At 44.2% G+C, this 18,358-nt stretch overlaps 1 protein-coding gene across 7 annotated transcripts in view; it reads left to right on the top strand.

The window, feature by feature from the left end:
- SETBP1 (SET binding protein 1) overlaps positions 1–18,358 on the top strand; it is a 374,612-nt gene that overhangs the window by 173,232 nt on the left and 183,022 nt on the right. For all 7 annotated transcript variants that reach the window (XM_074383546.1, XM_074383542.1, XM_074383543.1 and 4 more), the window contains one exon: positions 18,243–18,296. In XM_074383546.1, the coding sequence (XP_074239647.1) occupies positions 18,243–18,296 (54 nt within the window). The remainder of the gene's footprint in view (positions 1–18,242; positions 18,297–18,358) is intronic.

The following is an 18,358-nucleotide window of genomic DNA, read 5'->3' as shown; positions in this document are numbered from 1 at the left end:
GGGAATGCCAGCCTCCAGAAGTGACACCTGGGTCGTGGGCCCCTCTGGGGACCTCCTCAAGGTTTCCAGGCCTCGCATAGGCGAGGCTACACTTGCCATTCCCCGGCTTTGCTCCTGGAGCCCACCCTCTGAGTGCCAACAGCTGCCTGCCCCATGCCCCAGGCTCATGGCCTTCCACGCCCTCCCAGGTGCAGGCGGCTCTAGAAAGCGAATGGCAGCCTCAGCTTTGATCACACACACAATAACCTCAGCACCGAGGCATCCATCCTAATCACTTTTGATTACGAATGGATTAAATGGGACAGCAGCTGCACAGAGCTGCTTTGATGCAGGCCCACTCAATAATAAGATGACAGGCACAGGCTGGGAGGCTGCAGCTATCGGCTCCCCCAGCCCTCAGCCCACCACCTTCAGGGGCTCCTCTAAGTGGTAGGCAGTGATCAGAGAAACAGGGGAAACCAAGGCAACTTGCATGAGCTCTGAAATCAGTAACCTCAGTGCTCTCAGCCTCCTTTGAGATTTCCCCATGGCCCACCTACGTGCTATACTCTGCTTGTGTAGCCGCGTTCTGCACCATTGCTGCAGACATACAGCTTGGTCCCTCCGGATTCCCATAAGGCTGGGTGTGCAGCCATGGGTCAAACAGCAGCTGCTCTGCTTAAATGAATCCCCAGAGGGTCCAGGGGCTCCTCCCGTCCTCTATTCCCTGCTCTAACCATGCCCCATATATGGCCATGTGATCTATCAGGGCTGTTAGAGATAATACTTTTCTCACTAATATCATTCATTGGTATAATAAGTATAAAGCACATTCATGGCCTCTCTCCCATTTTGTTTTTCCCCAAATTCTGTGGGCTAGCCAGGATTTTGAGGACCTTTTTTTCGGAAAGAAGGAAACTGAGTTGCAAACAAGTAAAATGGCTTTTCCTGGGCACCTTTGATACCCATTCTGGTTCTTTGGGGACCAGCCCTAGCTCTGTCATTCTGCCCTGTGGGCATCTGTCAGCTTCTCCTTCCCCTCACTGGAGAATGTCTTGAGTATATCTAATTTCTGATGGTGGCCCCATGAAAGCAGTGACTGGTGTGTGTGTCTATTTTTGTCTACAGACTGAACCACTCAAGGGTTGGTGAGGTATGAGCAGCTGCCTTGGCTAAATTGCAAGGCTTAAGAGAGGGAAGGGAGATAAGTGGGATTCAACACCAAAGCCAAGAGTCCTCTGGGCTAGTGGCTGCACTAACAAATTTGACCTTGAGGCATTTAATGTTTGGCCAAAACAGTTTGAAAGAGCAATGGGGAATTCCCTGTTTCTAATAAAAGCTTCACAGAAGAGCCAACATTTCCAGTCACCTCCTGCCCACCCTTGCCTTGCCCTAAGCCCAGGAAGGCAAGTTGCCAGCCTTATGCTGAGGTGGCCACTTACAATTTGGCCATGGTAATCGCCAAAGCCTTTCCACGTTGCCCGCAACTCTCCCATGTGAACAGATTTAGAGGACCAGGTAAGGGAGGGCAGGTAAGGAAGAGGAAGGGTACAAAGTTTAACACCAACCATTTGATCTGTTAGTGTGGTACAGTATCTTCTCCTTATGACCTCATTTTAGTGGTCTAGGTTGAGCCTCGCCATACCCCTTAAAGATGTCACAGGACGGAGGGAAGACTAACTCATATTTATGAAATCCTGACTCCTCTGTCTCACTACAAACGTCTACACATCCCCATCAGGTAGCTAATGTTACCCACCTTTTATGGATGATAAACAGAAACTTGCGATTCAGCTTCTAAGAAGAGCTCATATCTGAACTTGAGTCTGATTGCCTGCTAAGAAGTGTGACTTTGCAGAATACATTGCCTCGTCTGCATTCTAACTGCACAGATGAATAAATTGAGCTGAATACATTAAATGATAACTGACTGGAATAAGGTCACAGTGCTAGGTAATGACAGGATTTGGATTAGAATCCAGGAGTCCCAACCTCATTCTAGTTCTGCTTTCACATTATAATCTGCAGGGGCTCTTTTAATGTGCAAATTATTTTTTCCTGCTTGAAGCCGTCACCCATGATGTTCCATCTACCTGAAGTACCTGTCCCACAGCTCTTCAGTTAGCAACTTCTACTCATCCTTTGGGGCATAGATTTATTGTCACTTCCTCAGGAAAGCCTTCCTTGACCACTCCCAAATTCTAAATCAGATTTGTCTCATTAATTCTTTTGCCTTACTCATACCTATTTCTCATTAGTTTCTCTTGAACTTATCACAGCTCTAAATTCTATTTGGTTTTCATATTGAAAATAAATGCTATCTCCCCCAATAGACTCTTGAGTTCTCTGAGAGCAGGGCTTGCACATTATTTGTTCATTGGAGTATCCCCAGAATGCATCACAAGGCCTGGCACTTGCAGGGTCTTCCTAAGAGAAAGTTGAAATTCAGAATGTATGTAGCAGGCAGATGAGAGGGCACAATGGGTCTCAGTTACGAAGAAACTCACAGACCTGTAGAACCACTGGAATAGGTCCAGGTGTAGCAGACTCACTGCATTTATCTGGGATTTACTCAGGTACATCTTGGATTCCTAACAATGCAGATTTCTCAACATGTTCTACAAGGCGAGTCAGTCCCAAACACCTTTTGAGTCTCCTTGCCTAAGACATCCTCAATGTATCTAGTGCTGCAGCCAAGACAAGCTATGTATCAGCTCACAAACCCACTGTGTGTTAGTGCTCTGCATTGAGGCTCACAGCACTGAGACAAACCAAGACGTTCATGGGTTATTGACCACGCCTGCACTTCCACCTAACCACTCCAATCTTAGCAACTTCAACAAAAAACTTCATGCTTCCACCTCCTTAGACAAATTCCTTTGGCATCATCCTTCACTCCTATCTTAACCTCTCATGCCATAGCTAATCCATCAGTAAATACTGTGGGCTGTTAAGACAACAGCCAGCAGGCACTTTTTTCAGTGTGTCTCAGATTGTGCCCACATCGGTTTTTCCCGGTTACCTTCCATATCTCTCAGTCATTCATGCACCATGACCTATACCTCTTAGCCCTGCCCTACTGACTCTTATGTGATGTGGCCTCACTCTGCTGTCACCGCTGACCACTGTCCTTGCTTTCTTCCTCTGCTTTAGGATGCCAAACTCTGCTGTTCCACCATCACTTTGAGTACACTTCATGTCAGTAACTTTGCACATTCTATTTCCTCTTTTGGATTGCTCTTCTCCCAAATACCATATGGCTCACTCCCTTCCTTCATTTGAGTTTCACTCTAATATGCCCTCCTTAGAGAGGCCTTCCCTGACCAGCGTATTTAAAGCAGCACATTTCCACTCTGCTTTTGCTTTCTGTTTTATTTCTTTCTTCTTTTATGACAACTGACAAGTTATATTATTATGGTTGTGATTGTTTATTGTTATTATTTTACTTCATTGTTTGTCTCATTGAGAATAGGGACTTTGGGTTTTTTGTTTTGTTTTGTTTTTGCTGTTTCCCCAGATCCTAGAAAAATAGATGTTTACGGAATGAATTCATTGACATCTTTCACATGAACTCTGTGCAAAAGTCTGACTGCCTTCACACCTGGATTGGCACTGAGGACATGTTAATTCCTGAGGTGGTTGGGATGCCCTGTTCCATACAAGTTACCTGGTTTGAGTTCCAGCCTAGTTGTTGATGTCTTAAGTGGACGGGCTGATCAACACACCCATGGTGCATTGGAGCCAACTGATTCTAGGTGGCAAGAGCCAGTTGGGCACATGTCTTCCCAACTCTGCAATCAGTGACTTCAGTCTGGTAGCTTGACATCTTGGGAATATTGGTACTACGGAAATTGGAAAAATGCCTCACAATGGGGATTCCCTCCATCCAAAGAGCCAGTTGTTGGAGATTTTCCAGGACATGACTAGTTAGTTACAGTTACTCCCACTGGCATGGTGTGCTCAGATCTGCCTATCACATTGAGGGAAAGGCTTTTATAAGCTAGGTGAGGAGTATGGCACTGGGATCCATGTTCAAGGAGGAAAAGTTGAAAGCATTTGGGGTATTTTGCCTGGGTTTATCATCAAATGGATCAGAGGCTGGCTACTGGAGTAAACAGGCTATAGTGTGTGCCCACGGGCAGGACTGGAGAGCAAGGGGAGAGGATGGGTCCTCCAGTTTTGGTGTTTGGATCTAACTTCCGTCCTGGGACCTGGAAGCTGTTGCTTAATCCACCTTTTTTTTTTTTTTTTTTTTTTTTTTTTTTTTTTTTTTTTAATCCATAGAATGAGGTTCACATTCCCTATTTCACAGAAAGATCACGAAGGCTAAAAAACAAGCCATTAGTTTCTGCTCCCCAGAACTAGGGAGACAAGTTTCAGTGAGGCATATTTCAAGTGAATAAAGGTAGAACTTGTTAAAGACTATTGCTGCGTCACTAAAATAGCAAGTGTGACTTCCCCAAAGTGCTCAAGCTGGGTTCCCATCTGTCAAAGAAGGTGGAAAGGGGATTCCTGCATTGGAGGAAGGCTGGTCTGGATGATCCCTTCCATGCTAAGACTGAGAAAGCCAAGAGCATGTCCCTGGGCAAGTCACTGCCCGATTTTTTGCCTCATTTCCTCCATCTGTCAAACCAGCAGGGAAGTTTCCAGCCCTTCCTGTTTTTCATTGTTGTTGGGATGATTAAGTGAGATCATCCTTTGCAATGTTTCTAGGTTGAGGGAGTAAAGCTATTTTGTCAATCTCATATCTTACTATTCTTTTAAACGTGCTTTATATCTTGAAATAGGGCAAGACTCCCTATGGCTTGATTATCAAGAATACCTGCCATTTTGCACTCATTAGATTAAAAGGGTAAATACTTTATTAAAAGCAGCCCTATTGCCAAACACTTGTAAATTTTATGTGGAAATAAGCTGTGTATGTTATAATTGGAATGCTTGTTAGTGTCCTGTGATATTGAGGAAAGCCTTAGAGTGAATAGAGAGAATGGCCACTGCTGTTAACACGCACATGTCTTTCATTGTGATATGGCAAAGGTGGGAGAGGGGAAAGAAGTTGGTATTTTTTTTACTTTCTTGATATTCTTCTGTCCTGGAGCCAGTCTTGCTTAGTACAGCTCCCCGTGTAGCAATCGTTCTTATGCACTCCAAATTATGGGCCTCTGTCACCTCTACTTTCTAGATCTGAAATTTCTCTTTATCAAAAGAGATGAGTTCTCCAATTTTTCTTACCTAGCTATAAGTGAAGCACAAAACAGTAATCCTGAGAATAGTTGCACAGTGATTGTGGTGTAATTGATGAATACTGGGTTCTTCATTAAAACCGGAGTGAAGTAGAAAGGGTTGTGGAGAAAAACATGAAACCTCTTATTCTTTGCAAGACCAGTGAGAGATGAGGGCATGGCTCTTCCTAGAGATACGGATAGGCTTTGCCAACTCCTGTTGTGTCAAGAGCCCTATCACTCTACCATTTTTGCTGTGTGATCCTTCCCTCAAGTGGACTCTAGATAATCTCTCCCTTTAGTAGTAGACAATGTGTATAAAGCCTGATAATGCCTTGGGTAAGAGCCAGGGCCATCCATATCCTGTCCAGTTTCAGAGGCTATCAGATCATAGCAGATTGTGTAGAGTTCTTCATGTTAGAGGTGGGGAATACTAAGGGTCCGCAGGGATGTGACTTGTCCAAGGTTGGACTCTTGGTGAATTGCTGAATGTGTCTGCAAAAGTGAATATTGCCAGCCCCTGTGGTGGGCCCTTCATTTGTGCTATAAATAAATGGTTTGGGCATGTGATTACTAAAGGGCTTTCAGACTAAGTTCCCAGCTACTTCCAGTCCTGCTGATGTAGCATCTGTGTGTTAACATTGATTTTGCTCAGTCTCAGTGGGCAATATATAGAGAGATATCCCCCAACTGAATCAGCCAGAAATTCTGGACAGGTTTGGCCAAAAACCTGTGGGTCAGGCATACATTTGAGTTCGGAGAGAACAATGAAAGGGTATCTTATTTGGAGAAGAGGTCTGGGGAGATATAATCCACACTTGACTGAGATGTTTTGGCATAAAGAAAACCTCCATTTCCAGATACCTCTGTGAAATGATCACAGAGTTCTTGAGAGTGAAATCATAGAGATTATTTTTAGCAAATGGATTGGTTGAGGCAGGATTATATGAGACACAAATACACACATACATAGCCCAGAAAAGGAAAGTTACTGGTGACACAGCTGTTTCCAGAAGCTGTTTCCAGAAGGTATGAAACACAAGAAGGAGATTTTTAACAAAGGACCAGGAAGTATACATGCCAAGAAGCTAGGCTTCCTTGGAAATTGTCATGAGACAAATCTAGTCCTGTTTTCCAAGGATGTTTTGTTTGCCTGATGTACTTGAGAGCATCTTTAGATGGATTCTGCAGAGTATCTTCAAAGGTGAAGAATCATTTTGAGAACAGCCAGGCTTCTCAGTCCTTAAAGAGTTCTCAATGCTAAGGAGTGGCAGGACCAAATCCCGGCATTTGCAATGCCGGTAACACTAATGCAAGAGCAGAGCCATCTGAGGAAGGGATTGCACATTGATTGTGCAGTTTTCAAATAGCAGTTCAAAGATATTTTCATTTCAACCAATGGCAAAGCATACAAGCAAGCAAGCTTCTGTTGGCCAATTAAAATAAGCAAGCAAATAACCTGATCTAATGTCTTCGAAAATACTCAGTAATATTTCTGATAAAAACTGTTAGCAGAAGCATTTAGTAGACAAAGACTGTATTTTAAAATGCTTATTTTGTGAAGGTTGTCTTTTGCAAAGGAGGGGAATAGCTTGCCTTTCACCTCTCTCCTCTTTGGTGAAGATGGTTGTCTTCCTTGAAGGTCCTGCCTCCTTCATTCTGTCAGGCACAAGACTGTTCTTGCCACCTGCGCTCTTTGTAGATCTCATGCTGTGTTGGATTTGAAGATGAAATAATAGCATGTTTCATACCTGTGGTAATAGAGATGGCTTATTTGGGATTTCCCACTTCTCTGTATCATTAAAAGTAATAATATATTTTAATATTATTAAAAGTAATAACTGCCCACTTATATGATGATGGTATCACTCTTTCTTGGGATGCAACTGTCTTCTTCCCATTATTGGTTACTTTTTAACCATCTGTGATGGTGTCTGGAACTTGGCATGCCATGGCAGGCAGGCAGGCAGAAGGAAGGAAGGGAGGGAGGTGGGGAGGGAGGGAGGGAGGGAAGGAGAGACAGAAGGAGGAAAGAAGAGAGGGAAGGAGGGAAGAAGGAAGGATTGGGGAAGGAGGTAGAAGGGACAGTGGGTAAACTTGCTTAGGGAGAGAAGATACACATGATTATTAATAATGTTCATAGCAGTGTACAGTATAAAATACCTCGGTCAACCCAATTTAGGAATGAAACTCTTTTGAACAATGTTAGCTTGAATTCAGAAAAATTTGAGGAGAAGATCAAGATGGCAGAGACAGTACCTTAGATACCTACCTCATGGAGCTGCACGGGGCTAATGGAAACTTAACCTGCGTGGTGAGTTGCCTGAGGCATGACTGGCAGTGGTACCAATCTCCCTGGGGACCAGACTGCCTCCCTGGCAGAGTAGGGAGAAAAAGATAGCAACCTTCCATGAAGGAATTCCTGAGGGGAGCATGGATGGCAGAGACAGAGGACTGGACTTTCCATGATTCAGAGCTATGTTCAAATTCCAATTCTGCCACTTCTTGCTGTCATAACCTTGGGTGAGTGATTTAAGCAGTTTGAGCTTCAGTGTGTTCAACTCTAAACTGGAGAAAATAATACTATCTTGCACTGATAGTGTGAGGTTTAAGAGGGATAACGAAGTCAAAGCACCTACCTGGTACAAGAACAGGCTAACCTAGGTCCTGTGACAAAAGAACAGGCAAAAGTAGGTTCTGAAAAATCACAGTTACTTTTCAGATTATAATAGCCAAGAGTTCAAAGTGGGCTTTCTGGAGGAGATTCTCCTATTTTAACCTGCAACTTTTACAATTATAAAACTTACGGCAACCTGCAACTACAAGGTTCAGTTCATTGAGTCCTGCTTGTTTAGCCCTTTCACATATCCACCTGTAATTGTGATTGATTGCTCCAGATATGGCCTGAAGGACCCAGATTCTCTGCCAAATTGGCTCCAACTAAGCTGAGGAGCAGAGCTTTTGACTGGTGCTCAGACACTCTCTGAAACAAGCACCTTCTGACTTTCTCATTCTCTGCCATTGAGTGAACCCAGGGGTGTAAATCAGTTTCCTGGGATTCACCAGGGAGATGAATTAGAAAACTCTGATACTCTCCTTGGGCCAAGTGAACAGATCATCTGGTCAGTTCTAAGCAGAAATTCTGTAAACGATGAGAAGAAGAGGAAGACGAGGGTGGTATTCCCTCAGCACCCAGCTTTGCTTGGCATGCATTCAAGGAGGGGAATCCTCCTTTATTGGCTTTTTACAGACTTTGCAAACAGCCCACAGATGCTTGCAATGTGATTTCTTAATTCTTTTGGAAGGAAAGGACCTACAACCAAGATTGTCTCCTGAGTCGCAACATATCTTTAGCTCTTTCCTCTTTTCTTACATTAGATGTTCTTTCCTAAGTGTGTTGCTTGTAGAACTTCAGATGAAGAGAGCAGGCATACTGCCTGCCAAAAGTATAGAGAAAGTTTGACCGGGCATGGTGGCTCATGCCTGTAATCCCAGCACTTTGGGAGGCCGAGGTGGGTGGATCACCTGAAGTCAGGAGTTCAAGACCAGCCTGACCAACATTGCAAAACCCCATTTCTACTAAAAACAGAAAATTAGCTGGGCGTGCTGGCACACACCTGTAATCCCAGCAACTCAGGAGGTTGAGACACGAGAATCACTTGAATCCTGGAGGCGAAGTTTACAGTGAGCCAAGATGGTACCACTGTACTCCAGCCTGAGAGGCAAGAGTGAAACTTCATCTCAAAAAAGGAAAAAAAAAAAAGTACAAAGAAAGGAAGGGAAGGCATTTTCCCCATGAGTACTCATGTACATAGTAAAGGCAGTATGATCTTAAAATGAGGTCTGGTTATGTGTTCAATCCTCTCCTGGTAGGAGACAACTATCTTAGCATCTTTAAAGAGGTAAGCTGCTTAATTCTCTTTCCTCAGGTAAATTCTGTTAGGACTGAGAGTGGCATGGCCATGTATGTAGTATACTTCTCTGTTAAGATAAGGATTTACCAAATCTTATTTTTACCGAGCTTTAATTTAAATAGATCTTAACATGGAAGTCCAGTATAATATAGCAGTAAAAGTTGTGCTATTCTGAAGAAAGAGGAGTTAAGGGCCTGGAAGTCCCACCTCAGTGTCTCTCACTTACTTCACAGTCCCCAAGTCCCTTCTATGAAACCCAGCACGCCTTAGGGCACAGTTTGAAAACCACTGTCCTGTAGATTTCTTATTCTTCATTCATTTCAGAACGTTAGGCATATCATGGAGAACCTGATAGAGATCCCGGCAGTATACATACCCAAGGGAGCCAGAGGCTCATAAGATATTATGCTGTGCGAAAGAACGTGAGTTAGTCAAGCCAGGCTCAAATACATTCTATCACCTACTAATCCTGAATGAACCTCAGACACTACTGTAGTCTCTTGAGCCACTTTTGACTGAAATGATTAATAAATATTGATATTAACATCCCATGTCACCAGTTTCTACCAGATTTACCAATGTAAACTTCTCATCCAAAACCACAGAAGATGCCCTACATAGGCCAGGTGCAGTGGCTTATGCCTGTAATCCTGGCACTTGGGAGGCCGAGGCAGGTGTATTGCCTGAGGTCAGGAGTTCGAGATCAGCCTGGCCTGCATGGTGAAACCTCATCTCTACTAAAAAAACAAAAAAATATATACACAAAAAATAATTTAGCTAGGCATGTTGGCACACGCTTGTAATCCCAGCTACTCAGGAGATTGAGGCAGGGAAATTGCTTGAACCTGGGAGGCAGAGGTTGCAGTGAGTCGAGACTGCAGACTGCACCACTGCACTCCAGCCTGGGCAACAGAGCAAGACTCTGTCTCAAAAAAAAAAAAAAATGCCCTACATAAAATCTAGTTTTCTTGGTCTGAGGAATAGTGCATCTCAAAAAATTCTATGCCAAGTTTTAAAAGGGTTGGACAAACTTCTGTAGGTTCATTAAGTTCAAATAACGTAAAACAAGACTCATAATATCAGTGAGTCTAAAACAGGGAATTTGGAGGCCTCTTCTTCCATGTGGTCTCTGTAGTTATAGCTGCAATCTGCAAGGTGAAGGATTAAAGACGTTTCCACCCAGAAGTTGAAATAACTGTGACTTGGACAGCAAGCAAATGTACACACCACTGTAAGAGCATGTGTTATATGTGCCACGGTTATGCATGGAGTATTTAAAAATATGTATAAAAGCTCTTTTGGCTCCATATCTAGGGGAATTTGTTAAAGATCTCACCTGTAAATATTAGAACCCCATCATTTAAAGAAGCAATACAAGAAAAATATAAGCAATCAAGACCAGGCTTGCTTGGAGTGTTATACAAAGTTGTTATTAGTCATCCTTGTTGCTCTTTGGGAAGGGAGCCTAATATTAAGACTGGAGGTGTCAGTAATTTCAAGTTTAACCATTAAAATTTCTTGAGGCTTAGAGGATTTAGCACAAGGACACAGCTCAGCTAGGATGGCAGCTCAGAGTATATAACTTGCTTCTTAGACTGGGGGGAAACCAGCCCTTGGTCTTTGCACTACTCATCCGCCACCATCCCCACCTCAATGCCTTGGCCAGTAGAACCAATGGCTTTTGAATGGGAAGATTGTTTACTGTTAGCTAGGGTGTGCATTTGACTTCAGCCTCACTGGAATGGGGAACTCATGTAGAGGTCTGAGTGGCCATCTGTCCAAATTCCTATTTGTAAGCCAATAACGGATCCATAGTACAAGACTATCCCATTGTCTTTTCCTCTGACCTTCTGATTATTAATAGAAATTCTTCCACAAAGTATAAACAAGCTCTTAGAGGTATGTATTTTCAGGGGGCAGAGGAGCAAGTGTCCTTCCATCTTTTCTCCATTCCTGAGGTAAGAGGGATGCTTTAGGGTGCTGGCAGGGTAGGGCCAAAGGGAAAAGAGCATTCATTTCATAGGTGGTAAAATGAGACCTGAATAGGTAAATGATCCCATGACAGATCCCATATTGAGTTGCTGCAGAACCAGGGCTAGGACACAAGTTTGTTTTTCCCCCCGCTCCGAGTCCAGTGCTCTTTTGCATGCCAGTGTTTCAGTTATCGTCTCTGGAAAGAGTAGCAACATGTTGGTTCCATTTTACGCACCTGACGTTCCAATTTCTGGAATTCCTTCTGTGGATTTGTGGCCTCCTTCATGGTTGGTCATGTCAGAGTTTTTTGCTTGGTAGACGCCCTCCTTAGACCCCTTTTCTTTTCTCTGTCTTGACCCCTAATATATCTTACAGTTCTTCCTGCCTGTTTTAGAATCCCCAGTACCCAAAATGTGTGGATATTAGAAACTTTCATTGGTTGCATACATACAGGGAGACTTTTTGTTTCTGATTTTCTGCTGGGAGTCACTTCATCTTTCTGTGTCTCAGTTGCCTTTTACAATAGAGAGTGTGGGGCTAGTTTATCTTAAGCAGCCCCCAGCACACATATGATTAGAAGTTTGCCTCGGCTTGCTGGAATATTTTTCCTTCCCCATAGGGTGTTCTGAACTTTTTTATGGGTTGAAGCATTGGGGTGGGCCTGAGTTCAGCTTCCATTCTAGAGCCAAAGAAGTGAGTAACACTTTACGGGGGAGAGAGAGAGAGAGAGTGTGTGTGTGACAGAGAGAGAGAGAGAGATTCATTTCCTACATTGGAAATGGAAATGAGGGCAGATTCAAAAGAAGAGAGGTGAAGTAGAAGGCTTACTTAACGGAAGAATGGTACCTTTGAAGGCAAATGTGAAAATGAGTCATTTGTTTTCCCCAAAGCCATCTTCACTCTGTTTCTTTACTTACCTACCCAGTTACCTATGCATCAATCTATCTGTACATTCCCTTAATGTGCCAGCATCCATTTCCTTGGCCCACAAGAAAGGGAAGAGCATATCCATATCCATGAAAGGAAAGCACTTTCCATATCTGGGAAGAACAAATGACTTGGACTGTCCCCAGGGCCACCAGCCTTCAGCTTGTCCAACTGAGTAAGATCCTTCTGGCCAGATGTCCAGATTGACCCACACCCTGCCTTTTGTGTCAGTGCCCTCTTCCCAAATGCAAGCATCTGGGTTCAGCCAGAGCAATTGGTGCAGATATGTGGGGCCCCACTCTGCCCAGATTGAGTATGTACTTTGAATAAAGGGCCAGCAGAGGGGACATGACGTTTGTTCCTAGGGTAGGAGGACAGGGGAAAAATGGAGTCACCTCCTCCCCTCCTGTGTGGGAAGGTTTAGACGCTATAGAAGTGTGCAGGGAGGAGGGCAGCTGTTTGGAGGGACAGCCTTAGGCTTGCAGAGGTCACAGGGAATAGCTGGTGGCAGCTGTACCATGGGTAATTTTGGGTGGGAGATGCAGAGAGAGTCCCATTCAGAGAACACCTTGAAAAAGACAAGGGAGTAGAATGTGGCTGCATAGGAAGCTGCTGAAGGGACTTCTACTCTCACCTCCTTAGGGCCCCACGGCATCCTTCGTCTCCCTTCAGTTCTCCTCGTTCTCCAACCCTCCCCTCGAGCTCAGAGAAAGAGAAAAAAAAAGAAAGAAAGAAAAAAGAAAGCAACCTGAATTTATGCCAAAAGAGAAACTGCAGCTCCTCAAAAATGGAAGGCAGAGTCATCCTCCTAATATTCTGAATGTGGACTGTGTCCACCTTCAGTGCATGCTACATTGTGAGTTAGAGAAGCAAGACGTGTCAGGAATGAGATTGGTGTGAGCAGGGCCCCAGGAACACTGCCGGGCTCCACCAGGGAGATGAAAGAATTTTCTCCTTCCTTTGCCTTTTAAATGTAATTCTGTCTGCCCTCTCCACCCTGCACCCTCAACCCTAGAGCTGGGAGCATTGCAGACATTTAGCCATCCTGGGAAAAGACAGGATCCTTTTCATTAACTTCAGCCTGATTGAAGTCCCTAGAGCCATGGGGGATTTCATTTTCCTCCCTCTCTGCCTCCCTGTGTAGGATCCCTGCAAATCCCGACACAGCAAGGCTACCATGAGCAGTGAACTATTTCCCAGTGGGATGGAATGGAGAGAGGGGTCAAGCGGGGGAGGCAGTGGAGAAGAGTCTGGGACATGTGTTTTTCAAGTCAGTGGCTTCGAGGAGGGACATGTATACTTCTTGCCCATGCCTCAATTTCCCCTGGATTTCTGAGCCCAGCTTTAGGGTAGAAATCAGCAGCCGGTTATGTCTGGCTGTCAGTGCCAGACTGGACAGATACAGTCTCTAAGGGAGGTTTCTGTAGAGGTGCTCGGGGCTAGCGGACTCATCCAAGCCTGTTGTTAACTAGAAATGTGATCTTGAAAATGTCATTTATCAGCTGCTGCTTCCACAAAATAAGAACTTAGTGTGGAGTTTTAAAATCTGCTTTAGTAGCAAAAACTGGTTTTCAACTCAAGTTGCATACAAGAAACAGGGAAAAGCAGAGCGCCTCTGAGTGAAGGTAGAGAGACAGGCACCATGTAGGCCCTTTGTCCACACATTTTCTCACCCCAGTTCCCCAGCGGAGGTGGCTCCTGAGCCCACTGCGGACACCATGATTTTCTCCTCCCCTACAGGGACCTCCAGCTGCCTCCTTCAGGCCCTGACACTGTAAGAATGGAACTATTTTGCGGGATCCTGATGTAGATGGTCTGTGATCTTTTTCTTTATTTTGAATCCACACCTGAGCACCATATAGTAGCGCCTGAGGTTCAGCTGTTTCTCCATTCCTTGGTGTGGAATGTGTAGACTTATGGGAAATAATCTGCTTTGAAAAGGTGCAGGGCCTATGTTTGGCCCCACAGCCCACGCATTTGGTTAATACGTGGTTAAAACCCAGAAGCCAGAAAGGCAGGGGGTCGTGGCTTAATGGGGAGGAAGACACGCTCTTATACACACCGTTCTTTCGGGACTCATTGTGAGGATACGTCACAAGCCCTGCCTTTGGTTGTTTCCCAGGTCAGAAACACCTTCAATGCATGCTAGAATGTGAGTTAAATATTCCAAATCTCCCAAGAAAAGGAATCCAGAAGTTTTATAAGTCATTTGAGTTCCATCCCTGACATTATATCCCTGCATCCCCCCACATATCATCAGATACACTAAAACAGGCGTCCCCAAACTACGGCCTGCGGGCCGCATGCGGCCCCCTGAGGCCATTTATCTGACCCCCCGCCGCACTTCAGGAAGGGGCACCTCTTTCATTGGTGGTCAGTGAGAGGAGCACAGTATGTGGTGGCCCTCCAACGGTCTGAGGGACAGTGAACTGGCCCCCTGTGTAAAAAGTTTGGGGGCCTGCACTAAAACATCTGAACTGGGATGGGCCTATTTTAACATTTTACTGTTTTAACCAGAGCAGCGGGTGAGACCGCCATCTGTCTCTGGTGATGGATTTATTCACCATTCAGCTTCTTTCCCTTTATACTGTTCTTCCTTAAATTTAACTTCTAATTTCTACACTGAAGCCCCAGCCAATATTCTCTAGTAAAACCTTTAGTGGCTGGAGAAGAGCTTGTCCCCAGTGCCTGAGTTGATTAATTCATTCAAATATTTGAGTGTCTCCTTCACACAGGAAATGTACTAGGTGCTGAGTGCCGTTTCCTTTTGTCAGCTTGGAGGATATTGTAAACCTGCCTCTCACACTTCTGTTCTCTAGGCGCAGCACCTTAAGCATTCTTGTCCTCACCTCTGGGCTGACAATATCTCTCTCCCCTTTCCTTTTAAGTCATTTGACAAACAGGTTATTTAGTGACTAATTGTGTGTCTAGACTCTTCTCAACACATTAAGAAATGCAAAATTTCCATAAGATAGAAGCCATAGTCTTGTTTGGGTCTTGTTGAGCATGTTCTTGTTACGTGAAAAATAAAAGAGTAAAAATACAACAGCATGAAACAAAACTTTTATGTATTTATTTTTGAGACAGAGTCTTACTCTGTTGCTTAGGCTGGAGCACAGGGGCACAATCTCGGCTCATTGCAACTTCCACCTTGCAGGTTGAAGCAAATCCTACACCTCAGCCTCCTAAGTAGCTGGTACTACAGGCATGCACCAGCACACCTGGCTAATTTTGTTTTTAGTAGAGACGGGGTTTCACCACGTTGGGCAGGCTGGCCTCAAACTCCTGGCCTCAAGTGATCCACCGGCTTCAGCCTCCCAAAGTCCTGGGATTATGGGCATGAGCCCCTGTATCCAGCCTCAAAAAAAAACTTTTAATAAATTAAGAACTCATGCTTCTTTTCTTTTCCATAAGAGAAAGAAAAGGGGATGTAAGTGTTCTGGGAAGAGTGGGACAAATTCTAACTTTTTTGAGTTAGAGACGTAAAAAATAATAACCAGAGGTGCCATATTGCTGTTTCCAGTCAAACAAATGGATCTGGTCATATTTCAATCCCCAAACCCTTGACATGAGGAAATATGCAATTTTTTTTTTTTTTTTTTTTTTTTTTTTTGTGAGACGGAGTTTCGCTCTTGTTACCCAGGCTGGAGTGCAATGGCGCGATCTCGGCTCACCGCAACCTCTGCCTCCTGGGTTCAGGCAATTCTCCTGCCTCAGCCTCCTGAGTAGCTGGGATTACAGGCACACGCCACCATACCCAGCTAGTTTTTTGTATTTTTAGTAGAGACGGGGTTTCACCATGTTGACCAGGATGGTCTCGATCTCTTGACCTTGTGATCCGCCCACCTCGGCCTCCCAAAGTGCTGGGATTACAGGCTTGAGCCACTGCGCCCGGCGAAATATGCATATTTGAAGATGCTTTGAACACCTTTGTGGTTTATATTTAGCTGCGGGATCTCAGAACTAGGAGGAACTAGGCATTGTGGTTGTGTGCCTCTTGTGACTTGGGAAACCTTGTCAAAGGCAAGAGGCAGATCTCTGCCATCTGTACTCCCAGGGTCTGAAGGATTTGAGCTCTGATTCCAATATGCTAACACATGGTGGTGGTCATGTCCTTGCAAAGGTCACTCCCATGCCCATACCTCGTCCCAGCCTTTTTTCCCCCTCCTCTCCAGCTCCATCCCAATCTTGTGCCAAGCTTAAGCTGGAGGTAAAGGTTTATTGATAAATTCAGATGAGTGAATGGTCATTATCAATTAAATACAAGCATTTCTGAGAGGAAGGAAGAGTTAGTTAAGGGTTGTTCACGAGGACGCATGCTTTACGTTACTTTCTGTGGCTCATTTGACTAATATTCTGGCACTCAGCTTTTTTTCTATGTCACATCTCTAAAAATGGTCTGCAGTGAGCTATAATTCAGAGGCATTTTATTATAGAAGAAAAAGCATGAGCTTTGGGAAAATGTAGTTGGGGATTTAAATCCCAAATACATATACTAGCTGTGAAACCAAGAAAATGTTGCTTAGCTTCCATAAGTCTCAATTTTCCCATCAGTAAAGAGGAGATACTTTCTGTCTCATGAAGGAGTTATGAAGATTAAACATGAGAAATTACATAAAGCAGCACCCAGGATGCCAGCCACCCAGGCGATCCTCAATGTATCCTAGTTTCCTACCTTTCTCCTTAAGGTAGGCTGTGACTGGAACTTACCAGATGCAAGTGGAGGAGTGTTAGGATTGGCCAATTCCTTTCTTCACATCTTTGCTTTTGCACCTGCTCCCACCTGAAGTGCCTTGCCCTGACACCTTTCCATGTGAATTCAAGGCTACATGCAAACTCCATCTTATTTCAACAAGCCTACCCTGACTGCTCCTTGCTTCGTTTCCCCAATTTGATGCTCACACTTGACTGCACTCTGCTCCCACTGATGTACATGTGTCTGCATGTCTGATTCTTCCACCAAACTATAGGTTCCTGGAAGGCAGGGACTGTCAGTTCCTGGCAAGTGGGCTAGTGGGTTGTGGCTTGGCTGTTTTATTACAATCAGAGGGGTGAAACCAACTCTTCACCAGGGTGGTGCTGCCTGCACCCAAGATGCCTTCCACGTGGGGGGATCTAGCCTGCAGTATAGGGTGGGGGGAAACAGTGCAGCTTATACCTTCTCCACCTCTCTTCTGCTGAATGCTAGCTTCCACATCACTTCAGCATCATCTTTGGCAGTCATTTAGGGAAGCTAAAAAATCCAGTTGATCTTTTCTGAAGGCCGGAGGCCCTGGGGCTCAGCATGACTTCTTCTCTTTCTTAACCCAAACAAAATATTGTTACAGCAAACATGAAGTCTTTCCTATTTTTCACAAATGCTCTTCAAGCCTAACAAAGCTAGCCATCACCCTCCTTGAATCAAAATAAGCATCTGCTCTTTTTTCCTTTATCTCACACTTTCCCAGCATTTTTAAGCAATAATAAAGGATGCAACTATTTTACCAATTAATCATGTATCTTTGTTTAATGTTTTGTGCAAAACCCTGGAAAGGATGCAAAAAATATTTAAAACCTTAACTGTAGCCTTAATATTGATTAAACACAGAGATGCAGAAACTACGTATAACTGACTCTCACTCTTTTATGTTGTATATGATTGTTGGAAGCATAAATGATGAAAACTTAAATATTGTATACAGTCATAGGCAACGTATGGCAAAGAGAAACTGAGTCACACATAGATGTGAAGAATAGAGGACCATTTGTACTGAGCTGAGGTTTTTTTAAAAAGGAAAAATAATAAGCCGTCTTAGATGAGTTGGATCTTTGTTGCTGAAGCAGTAATTCTTGTATCACAGACCATTTTGACAGCAGGAAGAAAGCCAGGGCCCCTTTCTCTAAGGAAATATATGCATCTGTAGATTCACACATACTTATAATTGCAGAGAGCCATGAACCTGATGAAGGTCATCCGTAGCCCATGATTCCTAATTTAAGACCCTTTGAAGAACTGGTAGTACATAGAGATGGCAGCAAGAGAGAGGCGATAACGTCAGAGATGGTACACAAAGCGGGAAGGCCACTGAGCCTAGACTCCCAGTCCAGAAATCTCACATTTGCCTTTTGTGATCCGACTTCTGTAGCTCTCTTGCAGGCTATGGTAAGGCCGTTGCTGGTCAGTTGTGGTGGGGAGACTGTATGCAGACTGAAAATTCCTGATGAATTTTCCTTTGTTCTTTTCTAGCTCCTCACAGCCAGTGACCTTGCAGCCAATGACCTCAAAGGATTTCAGCCACAGGTAAGTTCCACTGATGCTTTTATGAAGTTTGGAAGAGTGAAATGCTCCAGAGTTTGATGGTC

This window comes from Saimiri boliviensis, chromosome 13 (assembly GCF_048565385.1).
Source record: "Saimiri boliviensis isolate mSaiBol1 chromosome 13, mSaiBol1.pri, whole genome shotgun sequence".
NCBI lineage: Eukaryota > Metazoa > Chordata > Mammalia > Primates > Cebidae > Saimiri > Saimiri boliviensis.
The sequence above is the reverse complement of the archived record's forward strand: the minus strand, read 5'-3'. Positions and strand labels throughout refer to the sequence as shown.